Consider the following 12,662-nt stretch of genomic DNA (forward strand, 5'->3'; position numbering starts at 1 on the left):
GACTGCATCCAATTTGCTGAGTAGGGTGTTGGAGGCTATTTTGTAAATTACATCGCCGAAGTCAAGGATCGGTAGGATAGTCAGTTTTATGAGGGTATGTTTGGCAGCATGAGTGAAGGAGGTTTTGTTAGCGAAATAGGAAGCCAATTCTAGATTTAATTTTGGATTGGAGATGCTTAATGTGAGTCTGGAAGGAGAGTTAACAGTCTAACCAGACACCTAGGTATTTGTAGTTGTCCACATATTCTAAATCAGAACCGTCCAGAGTTGTGATGCTAGTCGGGCAGGAGGGTGCGGGCAGCAAAGTTGAAGAGCATGCGCTTAGTTTTACTTGCATTTAAAAGCAATTGGAGGCCTCGGAAGGAGTGTTCATAAGCTTACCGATCACTGCACCTGTACACAGCCCATCTGTAAATAGCCCACCCAACTACCTCATCCCCATATTGTTATTTATTTTTGCTCTTTTGCACCCCAGTATCTCTACTTGTACATCATCATCTGCACATATATCACTCCAGTGTTAACGCTAAATTGTAATTATTTCGCCACTATGGCCTTAGCTCCCTAATCTTACTACATTTGCACACACTGTATATATATTTTTCTATTGTGTTATTGACTGTACATTTGTTTATCCCATGTGTAACTCTGTGTTGTTGTTTTTGTCGCACTGCTTTGCTGTATCTTGGCCAGGTCGCAGTTGTAAAGGTGAAATAAAATAAAAACATAAAAAATAAATACCTTGTCACACCACAACTGATTGGCTCAAACGCATTAAGGAAAGAAATTCCACAAATTAACTTTTAACAAGGCAAACTTGTTGATTGAAATGCATTCCAGGTGACTACTTCATGAAGCTGGTTGAGCGAATGCCAAGAGTGTGCAAAGCTGTCATCAAGGCAAAGGGTGGCTACTTTGAAGAATCTCAAATATAAAATATATTTTGATTTGTTTAACCCTTTTTTTGGTTACTACATGATTCCATATGTGTTATTTCATAGTTTTGATGTCTTCATTATTATTCTACAATGTAGAAAATAGTCTAAATAAAGAAAAACCCGGGAATGAGTAGGTGTGTCAAAATTTTGACTTGTACTGTATACAGTCGTCACCAAAGGTTTTGAGAATGACACCAATATTAATTTTCACAAAGTCTGCTGCCTCAGTTTGTGTGATGGCAATTTGCAATTACTCCAGACTGTTATGAAGAGTGATCAGATGAATTGCAATTAATTGCAAAGTCCCTCTTTGCCATGAAAATGAACTGAATCCCCAAAAAACATTTCCACTGCATTTCAGCCCTGCCACAAAAGGACCAACTGACATCATGTCAGTGATTCTCTCGTTAACACAGGTGTGAGTGTTGATGAGGACAAGGCTGGAGATCACTCTGTCATGCTGATTGAGTTCGAATAACAGACTGGAAGCTTCAAAAGGAGGGTGGTGCTTGGAATCATTGTTCTTCCTCAGCCAACCATGGTTACCTGCAACGAAACACGTGTCGTCATCATTGCTTTGCACAAAAAGGGCTTCACAGGCAAGGATATTGCTGCCAGTAAGATTGCACCTAAATCAACCATTTATCGGATCATCAAGAACTTCAAGGAGAGCGGTTCAATTGTTGTGAAGAAGGCTTCAGGGCACCCAAGAAAGTCCAGCAAGCGCCAGGACCGTCTCCTAAAGTTGATTCAGCTGCGGGATCGGGGCACCACCAGTACAGAGCTTGCTCAGGAATGGCAGCAGGCTGGTGTGAGTGCATCTGCACGCACAGTGAGGCAAAGACTTTTGGAGGATGGCCTGGTGTCAAGAAGGGCAACAAAGAAGCCACTTCTCTCCAGGAAAAACATCAGGGACAGACTGATATTCTGCCAAAGGTACAGGGATTGGACTGCTGAGGACTGGGGTAAAGTCATTTTCTCTGAATCCCCTTTCCGATTGTTTGGTGCATCCGGAAAAAAAGCTTGTCCGGGGAAGACAAGGTGAGCGCTACCATCAGTCCTGTGTCATGCCAATAGTAAAGCATCCTGAGACCATTCATGTGTGGGGTTGCTTCTCAGCCAAGGGAGTGGGCTCACTCACAATTTTGCCTAAGAACACAGCCATGAATAAAGAATGGTACCAACACATCCTCCGAGAGCAACTTCTCCCAAACATCCAGGAACAGTTTGGTGACAAACAATGCCTTTTCCAGCATGATGGAGCACCTTGCCATAAGGCAAAAGTGACAACTAAGTGGCTCGGGGAACAAAACATCGATATTTTGGGTCCATGGCCAGGAAACTCCCCAGACTTTAATCCCATTGAGAACTTGCGGGTGGACAAACAAAAACCCACAAATTCTGACAAAGTCCAAGCATTGATTATGCATGACTGGGCTGCCATCAGTCAGGATGTGGCCCAGAAGTTAATTGACAGCATGCCAGGGCAGATTGCAGAGGTCTTGAAAAAGAAGGGTCAACACTGCAAATATTGACTCTTTGCATCAACTTCAAGCCTTTGACACTTATGAAATGCTTGTAATTATACTTCAGTATTTCATAGTAACATCTGACAAAAAATTCTAAAGACACTGAAGCAGCAAACTTTGTGAAAATTAATATTTGTGTCATTCTCAACTTTTGGCCACGACTGTATATAATTCCTTGGCTATGTAGTATGCAATAGCATCGCCTAGGCTAAGGAAAGTTATTGGGTCATGTAGTAATGGCGGGACTTAAATGGTTAATCTCCAGACAAGTCTGTCGGCCTCCATGACATGTCTTCCATTGTGTACGGGAAGTTGCTCGACATGAGACACTTGTGATCAGAGAAGAGGCATATATGATTGAAGTCTGAACTTTTTCTACTATTGAGCATCATCATCATTACATCATCTTAACCTCCCACCCCCTCAGCTCAGTCTCGGGTACTCAGTCGCCGAAGTGGTATCGCCACTCCGCATCACTTTTGTTATCAGACGTTGTCATTTTACTATTAGGTGCAACGGACTTTTCTCTTCTTATGTGTACGTCTATTTGTGTCAAGATGAATAGCTTGAAGGCGTTTAAGGAGCCATTCGGTAAGTCTGCACTTTTATTTAAAATGTTTAAATGATATAGATATGTCGTTTATGGCCCTCTTGTATGTTATCTATAGGCTACTTACTGGTTATGGATGAAGGTCATCCTTATTAACGCATGTTTGAATACACATCTTCCCACTGGGCGAAAACTGTTTGAATCAACGTTGTTTTCACGTCATTTCAACAACAAACAATTCAACGTGGAAAACTGATTTAATTTGTATAAAGACATAAACGTAGTTTTTTACCCAACATATTACTTTATTAGGCAAGTCAGTTAAGGACAAATTCATATTTACAATGACCGCCTACCGGGGAACTGTGGGTTAAAAAAAATATACGTTGAATGACGTCTGTGCCCAGTGGGTTGTGTGCTTTTTGAACAACCTACTAATTTACAAACGGACAGTCTAACTGTAATATTGGAATGTCCTTTTGATTTATTTATTTTTTTAATGTAGGCTATCAGAACTTTTTTTATTAATACATATTTCCACATCTTAGTTGTAAGAATGTATTGACATAACAGAGAACCTGCATTTTATTGGTTCTATTTCAATGACCTCTTCTCACAACTGGCATTTCCCCAAACATAAAAATCCCCTTCCTGTATCGATGACAGTAAGGGACTTGCACCTTATTCTCAGTCAGTGGCGGTCGGTGCAGTTTAAGATGAGGGAGGATGATAAAAATAATTATGAGTATGGCCTTATTTCTATTACAGCATATTGGATGGCTGTCATTCATATTCCATTCAAATCAAATCACATATTTAGCAGATGTTATTGCGGGTGTAGCAAAATGCTTGTGTTCCTAGCCCCAACAGTGCAGTAGTATCTAACAATACAAACAAATCTAAAAGTAAAATAATGGAGTTAAAAAATATATAAATATTAGATTGAGCAATGTTGGAATGGCATTAACTAAAATACAGTAGAATAGAATACAGTATATGCATATGAGATGATTAAAGCAGTATGTAAACATTATTTAAACATTTATTAAAGTGACAAGTGTTCCATTATTAAAGTGGCCAGTGATTCCAAGTCCATGTGTATAGGGCAGCAGCCTCTAAGGTGCAAGGTTGCGTAACTGGGTGGAAGCTGGCTTGTGATGGCTATTTAACAGTCTAATGGCCTTGACATAGAAGCTGTTTTTCAGTCTCTATGTCCCAGCTTTGATGCACCTGTACTGACCTCGCCTTCTGGATGTTAGCGGGGTGAACAGGCCGTGGCTCGGGTGGTTGATTTCCTTGATGATCTTTTTGGCCTTAAGCTTTCCACCTTCTCCACTGCGGCCCTGTCAATATAGATAGGGGCGTGCTCCCTCTGCTGTTTCCTGAAATCCACAATCAGCTCCTTTGTTTTGTTGACATTGAGTGAGAGGTTATTTTCCTAGCGCCACTCTCCCAGGGCCCTCACCTCCTCCCTGTTGGCTGTCTCATCGTTGTTGGTAATCTGTTGTGTTGTCTGCAAACTTGATGATTGAGTTGGAGGCGTGCATGGCCATGCAGTCATAGGTGAACAGAAAGTACAGGAGGGGGCTGACCACGCACACTTGTGGGGCCCGTGTGTTGAGGATCAGCGAAGTGGAGGTGTTGTTTCCTACCTTCACCACCTGGGGGCGGCCCGTCAGGAAGTCCAGGTGCCAGTTGCACAGGGCGGGGTTCAGACCCAGGTTCCCGAGCTATAGTCACAGCATTCTTACATAGGTATTCCTCTTGTCCAGATGGGATAGGGCAGTGTGCAGTTCGATGGCGATTGCATCGTCTGTGGATCTATTGGGGCGGTAAGCAAATTGAAATGGGTCTAGGGTGCCAGGTAAGGTAGAGGGGATATATATCCTTAACTAGCCTCTCAAAGCACTTCATGATGACAGAAGTGAGTGCTACAGGGCGATAGTCATTTAGTTCAGTTACCTTTGCTTTCTTGGGTACAGGAACAATGGTGGACATCTTGAAGCAAATGTCCGGAAGCAAGACGTGGGTGGTTTTCCCTTTGTAGTCCGTGATTGTCAATAGACCCTGTCACCCAGCTCAATGTAAGATTGATAGGTTTAGGCTTCTACATGACACTTTAATTTTCTCTGTACCCATCATGAGGTTGCTACTACATAGCCTATGAATGAAAGTTTACAACAGAGAATTTAGAGGCATCAAGGTGACAGACAGTGACACATTCAATACTGCCTTGCACACTCTTGCCTGCATCTAGCTGATCTAGGGAGTAATCATTAGTCCAACAGTTGCAAATGTGAATTTCTATTGGACAAATTCTGGTATTTTTATCCCAGTTCCGTTTAAGAAATGTTTTTGAACAGAGTCGGCGGAATGAATATGCCCCTAATAACAGTCAAACACAGTTCACTGCATTCTATAGCTAAGTGAAAGTAAGACAATATACACCCAAATATAGCTAAGTAGCTCTTTCTCTCGCTTCTCCTTAATTTTGGAAGAAATGAATTTGTTCAAAACTGTTCAACAATTGTCCTTCTCTCTCTTTGAGTCAACTACTCACCACATTTTATGCACTGCAGTGCTAGCTAGCTGTAGCTTATGCTTTCAGTACTAGATTCATTCTCTGATATTTTGATTGGGTGGACATGTCAGTTCATGTTGCAAGAGCTCTGATAGGTTGGAGGACGTCATCCGGAAGTTGTCATAATTACTGTGTAATTCTATGGAAGGGGGTGAGAACCATGAGCCTCCTAGGTTTTGTATTGAAGTCAATGTACCCAGAGGAGGATGGAAGCTAGCTGCTGTTGAGGCTACTCTAGACCTTCATTGCAAAACAGTGTTTTAATCAATTATTTGGTGACGTGAATATATTTAGTATAGTTTTATCTAAAAAGGCAAACTTTTTTAATGTTTCACTATTTGTATTTTTATGAAATTCACTGAGGAAGATGGTCCTCCCCTTCCTAATCTGAGGAGCCTCCACTGCTCTCAGTGGATGTATAAGATGTGTGGGAGTTGGAAAATATAACATTTTGTCAGTGATAAAAGTGAGTAGGGTAGGCCTAGCCTATGCCAAACTGTACTAACGTGATTAAACATAACAGTTTTATGCTATCTCAAATTTGAGACATTGGACACCCTGATGAATCAAACCTAAATGGCAAACTATGCTACTGTGTTTTTTAAATGTCAATGTTGTAAAGAATATAACCCCACATTTTAAATGTTTGGTTTTCACTGTGAATCTATAATGATTTTAAATGGTTAATCAATAATATTTGCAAATGTAAATGGCTGTTTTGGTGTGGGTGGGTGTGAAAATGTGAGCTGACCCCTTGAGCTCATGCAAATGAATGACATTTACTCTGTGATCTGTTTGAACAGATACCTGTTGGGTCTTGAGGATGCCTTTTCACTTGAATGAGCAGAACAATAATACCCCACTGCTACACAATGCTCTGGTTCTTTCATAAAAATGTCTGCTTTTTTAATACTGAAACATTGTCCTCATCAGCATGTCTTGAAGAACAATATCTCTAATATTGCTTACTATTGCGTTGTCAATTTTAATATAGCAGCCAAGGCCTTTACAGTAGCCGGAGCTTTTACAGCAGCCGAGGGCTTTAGGCCAGCAAAGTACGCCTCATCTCACTCAACAAATCACAGAACTTATTTTTCATGCTGAGCATGGTGGAACTTGAGTTTTCCAGCACAGACACACACACACACAACCCTCAATCATCCACCGTGCATAGACGAGGCAACGAGGCATTTGTCCATCTTTGTGTTAGATATAGAAACTGCATGGATTGAGTTAGGTATTAGCAGGTCAGCACGCCATTCATCTCAAGCCATTTGTGTGCCTTTGTCACTGCCGAGCAAATGCACCGTTACACGATCTGATTAAATGTTTAAAAAACCTTGACTTATCTTAGCAGCAAAGGCATGGGTGGTCAAAAAGGAGAAAATCTAGGTTCATCTCTGTGGAATCATGGCCTCGAGGGATCTAACGTTATTATGATGAGGCTTATATTTCATCTCTTGAACTTTTTCCTGAGCGAGTAGGTACATGTCTCTGCATTCCCTGTGCAGCAGAAACAATACTGAGATGAGCTGGGTTTCTGCTTATAGTTGATGAGTAGGGGATGTGGGGCTGATGTGTCTCAGCATTGCATGCACTAATAAGGAGCAAGGTAGAATGAGTATTCATTACCAAGGGATCTGTACATAACTCTGTGCAACCGCAGGCCTAGAATGAGACTCTATTTCTATGTATGCAACAGCAATTACATGGTTATTACAGTGACACTGCATAAAACATCACTGTAACTGTTCTGCTGTTATTGATCTTACTGAGAGCTTGGCATATGGAGAGGTAACTGGCAGGTCCTCTCTTGTCTCACTGTCATCATAATCATGTAGGAAACAGTTGAGAAAATACTGCAAGATGTACTCTTTTCCCACGTGGCACAGATGTCAATTCAACGTCTATTCCACGTTGATTCAATGTAATTTAATTCAACGTTAATTGAACCAGTGTGTGCCAATTGAGTTGTTTGTAGCCTCCACAGAAATGAACATGGTTTCTGGACTGTGATTTATGACTAGAATATGTGAAAATAATCTTGTTCAATCAAAACTCGTGAGGGTGTTTTAGTAGTTATTTGACATCTTGACAAAATGTACCTTCTTGTTGGTGATATGTTCAATCAATGACATAGACTGACAGGCCCCTGGTGCGAGTGACCTTACAGCTCCATTATAATAACATTTGCTGTGGTAAAATTGGATACGGTGCATCAGTGTGTGTGTTTGTGTGTATATGTTTGCTCACGTCACCAATGTGAGAAAACCCTGAAAATGTTGTCTCTTGTTCGAGGAAGTGAGCCCACCCACGTATTTTCTTTTGAGATCTTTGCCTGGCACAGTTTCAACTGTGTCACTAACTTAATTAATGTGGCTATAGGAAATGGTCTTTAGTTCACTTGAATGTGTTTACAAACCCAAGGTTCCCATCTAAGCTGAAGTGAGTGTCAGCTTCATGGAATGTAACCTAAGAAAGGCCAGAAAAGTCAGAGCAGCTCTTTATTTGAAGCCCTCAGGTCTCATACAATAGCCTTACAATGATGCAGACTGATAGAAGCCTGAATGACCTTGTAGAGGTACAGGTAAGTGCCAAAATAATGTAAAGATGAGCAAATGAGGAATACAAAGTAAATTGAAAGCAGGTGCTTCCACACAGGTGTTGTTCCTGAGTTAATTAAGCAACTAACATCTAATCATGCTTAGGGTCATGTATAAAAATGCTGGGCAGGCCATTATTTTGGCTACCATGGCTATGCCCCCATAGGATGACTATGCCCCCATCCACAGGGCACAAGTGGTCACTGGATGGTTTAATGAGCATGAAAACAATGTAAACCATGGCCGTCTCAGTCACCAGTTCTTAACCTAATTGAACACTGATGAGAGATTCTGGAGCGGCGCCTGATACAGCGTTTTCCACCACCATCAACAAAACACCAAATGAGGGAATTACTAGTAGAAGAATGGTGTTGCATCCCTCCAATAGAGTTCCAGACACTTGTAGAATCTATGCCAAGGTGCATTGAAGCTGTTCTGGCTCGTGGTGCCCAACGTCCTATTAAGACACTTTATGTTGGCGTTTCCTGTATTTTGTCAGTTAGACTTAGCTGTATGTTTTAGAGCCAAAATTGAGGGCTTTGTACATCTGCAACTCATCCATGTGTGTCCATGTCCACTATATCAGGACCCAGGACAATCAATAATTTCAGATTTAATGTATCCTCTTCATTCTGATATTTGCTTTGTTGAGAAACTGCATTCCATCATTTCCATCAGCCATCATTATATATAACATCTGCAATATGTTCCTTTATGCATTGTTCTCTTCATGTAATATCCCTGTCTTGTCTCGACAGATAGAATCATCTCTGAACCAGTGGAGGACACAGATACTAGTAGCTTCATGGCAGAAATGGTATGGCCGTCTAATATCATCAGAAACAAACGTGTTAAATGTACAATCTGAATTTAATTGAATCTAATTTCAAAAGAATAGAACAAAATGAATGCTAACTCTGCAGTCTGAGTAGACCGAGAAAAGCCATGTTTTCAGAAAATAGCCATGTAAAGTAATTTAACCATAGTTGAGTACATTATGCTGGGATTTCTTACGCCCAGGGACTAATATAGAAGCAAGTTGCAACAAGCCACTTTTTGCTATCCAACACGAGTATAATATTTCTCCACAGTTTATATGTGTTTTAATTGCTATCTCTCTGTCTTCAAATATTTCTATCACTATAAAGATCAGAATCCATCAGTGTCATTTTGTAGCAAAGCTGAACATGTGTGTTTGTGTCTCTTAGTCCTTGAAGTCCAACTATCCAGTCCAAGTCACAGAACCTCAAGGTAGGTGCTCTAAGCTCAGTACATCTGTTCACACAACTGATGTGCCTTTCTGGGGCCACTGATGAGAAAGTACAATATTCATCTATACTGTCGATCTGTCCTTTCCAGATACAGTGACACTGCAGCTGAGGTCCATGCCACCTGGCTACCTCACACCTCTCTCAGACAGAATAAGACAGGTGGGTGATGGGCTCACTTACACTGAGATAAAGTGTAGTTTCTTTGTGTTAGTTTCATATTAACGTGAACATGTGGTGATGAGCCTTGACAGGATGCTCCTGTAAACTGTAGATTACTAAAGATAACTCCAACCGCTAAGCCAGCATCTGAAAATGTCATGACCTGGCCTGTAATGTTTGAGCCTTTGTAACTGGAACTAGTGGTTGGTGTCAAAACCACAAGACCGTTTTAATGAGTGAGAATAATCGCTTGTTTCCGTATAGGAAAAGGTTTGTGAGTTTGTTTAAAAAGGTTGTGTTATTTTAATGCTATCAATTAGAATACTGTAAGGCAGGTATTCCAAATAAAAATGTGATTCACATGTTTTTTTTTTATATTTAAAAAAACTCACCCAAATGTATAGCCCTGTTGGAAAATATACATGGGCTGTTTGAAAATGCTATACATTTGGGTGAGTTTTTTTCTCTCGCCTGAGTAGCCTTGTTTCACTGCCAAAAATGTAATTAAACCATCTAGTGTTCAGCGAAATAACAACACAATGTCAAATACAGGTAGCCTAGTCAAATAATTAACATCCAATCACATTAACCATTACTCTCTCGCGGGAATTCAACTAACGGTCATTATGTAGCCAAACGTAGCTGCTGCTCATGTTGGTATCTGTACTGATGGCGCAAAAGCCATGACAGGGAGACATAGTGGAGTGGTAACGTGCGTGCAAGCAGTTTCTCCCGACGCAACTTGGGTACACTGTAGCATCCACCGAGAGGCTCTTGCTGCCAAGGGAATGCCTGACCGCTTGAAAGACGTTTTGGACACTACAGTGAAAATGGTTAACTTTGTTAAAGCAAGGCCCCTGAACTCTCGTGTATTTTCTGCACTATGCAATGATATGGGCTGCGACCATGTAATGCTTTTACAACATACAGAAGTGCGCTGGTTATCAAGGGGCAAAGTATTGACACATTTTTTTAAATTGAGAGACGAGCTTAAAGTTTTCTTTACTGACCATTTTCTCACACGACTGGCCTATCTGGGTGATGTTTTTTCTCGCCTGAATGATCTGAATCTAGGATTATAGGGACTCTCCGCAACTATTCAATGTGCGGGACAAAATTGTGGCTATGATTAAGAAGTTGGAGCTCTTCTCTGTCTGCATTAACAAGGACAACACAGGTCTTTCCATCATTGTATGATTTCTTGTGTGCAAATGATCTCAAGCTTACGGACAATGTCAAATGTGATATTGTGAAGCACCTGAGTGAGCTATGTGAGAGTGGATTCTCGGCCCTCACTAGCATGTGTGTGTGGAAAATGATTTAAGACTGGGACTCTCTCCAATACAACCCAACATTGCAGAGTTATGTGTATCCTTTCAAGCACACCCTTCTCATTAACCTGTGGTAAGTTAGTCACAATTTTTGATGAACAAATAAGGTTTAATATGTAAGATCATTAAATAAAGAGCTAAATTATTGATTATTATTATTTGTATGATGGCAAAAAACAACATTTGAGAGTGCGCAGACCCTGGTGCTAGAGGGGGTACACAGCTGGAGGTTGAATGTTTGAAGGGGTACAGGACTATAAAAAGTTTGGGAACCACTGCTGTAAGGTATTCTGAATCATATCGGTAGTTAATTCCTCTCTATAATTAGAACTGAATGTAATGTTTTGTTTTACCCAACCTCGTACAGCCAGTGGAAGATGGTGTAGAGTGCATCTGCACAGGCTCCATTTCACCAGGTAATTTTCATTTTATCATGATATATACTATACCCCTGAACAACATTTCCAAGCACATGTTGTAGATAGATTATAGCAACACATCTTTCAAGACAGATGCATTACATTTGCATACAGTACATGTACCAAAATAGTAGACTAATCATTTATGTGCACTGTATATTTCCAAGGCTGTTGGTAATTCCATTCTCCCTTGCCCCAATCCCTACCCCTTAGACTTCCCCAAGGAGCTGCAGTTCTTGAAAAACCAATGTGAGAAGTGCTGCTGCTCAGCTCCACCTCCAAAGATCAGTGACCTAATGGATGACAACGACTTGCTTGACTTACTGCGTCTTAAACTGGACCCAAATCATTGCACTGTCAAGAACTGGAAGAACTTTGCGAGCCGTTGGGGTATGAGCTATGATGAGCTGACTCTGCTGGAGCACCGGACCCAGGGCTCAATGTGCCACAGCCCCACACAAGAGTTCCTGCTGCGTAACAACCACAAGACCGTCACTGAGCTCACCGAACTTTGCCGGGTCTACCAGCGCATTGATGTGCTGCGGCTTCTGCAACGCTGGATGGAGAACGACTGGCCCTCACGTTGGCAAAATGCTCATTAATCACATATCCCCAACCACCCAAATTATACATTTTACATTTTGCTATCCACTTTATTGAATTAGCAATGACAACAGGAACTTGGACCATTTGTTATCAGAAGCCTATTTATTTAACAACCAGTGGTTCCTGGATTTTAGATGATTTGGTGTGCAAAAGACAACTGGATCACATGTTATGACTCCTGCGGAGTTGAGGACTTAATGGGACTGATTGTCGTTTTGTACTTGTTACCAATACTGTAGTTCTGATTATCTCAACCGGCACATTCTTTTCTTTTTCAAAAGGTTCCTCATTCTCTGAATTGTTGTGTGTTCAAGTGTTGGTGTACCCACAAAAATAATGAGGCGGCTAGAACATAAAAAGTAGAGCTGTATTAACCAGCATAGCACGTAAAGAAGGTGAGGTGGGAAAAAGAGAACGAGATTAAAAGGGTGAATTGTTCATCAATTGTAACTTTTTAGAACAGTGACCATAATAAGAATCAATGTAGTATACATCATATGGCAAATATGACAGTGTTGCGTTTTGGTCTTTATAGTTTCATAAAAATAGGAATAATCTCCAAATAATGTATTGTTTGTATTTATAGTTAATGAGTCTTGATTATTTTGGGATAGTTTGATGAAGCTGAGATTGTGTTTTTCAATTTCACTACAGTTTGAATTCTAATTAGGAATT

General features: G+C 40.8%; 1 protein-coding gene across 1 annotated transcript; it reads left to right on the forward strand.

Moving 5' to 3' along the window:
• Positions 1-3,024: 3,024 nt before the first annotated feature.
• Positions 3,025-12,180, forward strand: edaradd (EDAR-associated death domain). Its single transcript, XM_038960165.1, has 6 exons — positions 3,025-3,058; positions 8,960-9,018; positions 9,410-9,452; positions 9,561-9,631; positions 11,330-11,378; positions 11,595-12,180. Exons 1-6 carry the CDS (start codon positions 3,025-3,027, stop codon positions 11,981-11,983), a joined length of 645 nt encoding a protein of 214 aa, XP_038816093.1. The 3' UTR covers positions 11,984-12,180.
• Positions 12,181-12,662: the final 482 nt, after the last annotated feature.

The sequence above is a fragment of the Salvelinus namaycush genome, chromosome 22 (assembly GCF_016432855.1).
Source record: "Salvelinus namaycush isolate Seneca chromosome 22, SaNama_1.0, whole genome shotgun sequence".
NCBI lineage: Eukaryota > Metazoa > Chordata > Actinopteri > Salmoniformes > Salmonidae > Salvelinus > Salvelinus namaycush.

Excerpts from the sequence above, each read along its gene's own strand:
- edaradd (XM_038960165.1), top strand. The coding sequence starts at position 3,025 with ATGAATAGCTTGAAGGCGTTTAAGGAGCCATTCG. Across the intron at positions 9,019-9,409 it reads GTAGCTTCATGGCAGAAATG|TCCTTGAAGTCCAACTATCC; the intron begins GTATGGCCGTCT and ends TGTGTCTCTTAG. Across the intron at positions 9,632-11,329 it reads TCTCAGACAGAATAAGACAG|CCAGTGGAAGATGGTGTAGA; the intron begins GTGGGTGATGGG and ends AACCTCGTACAG.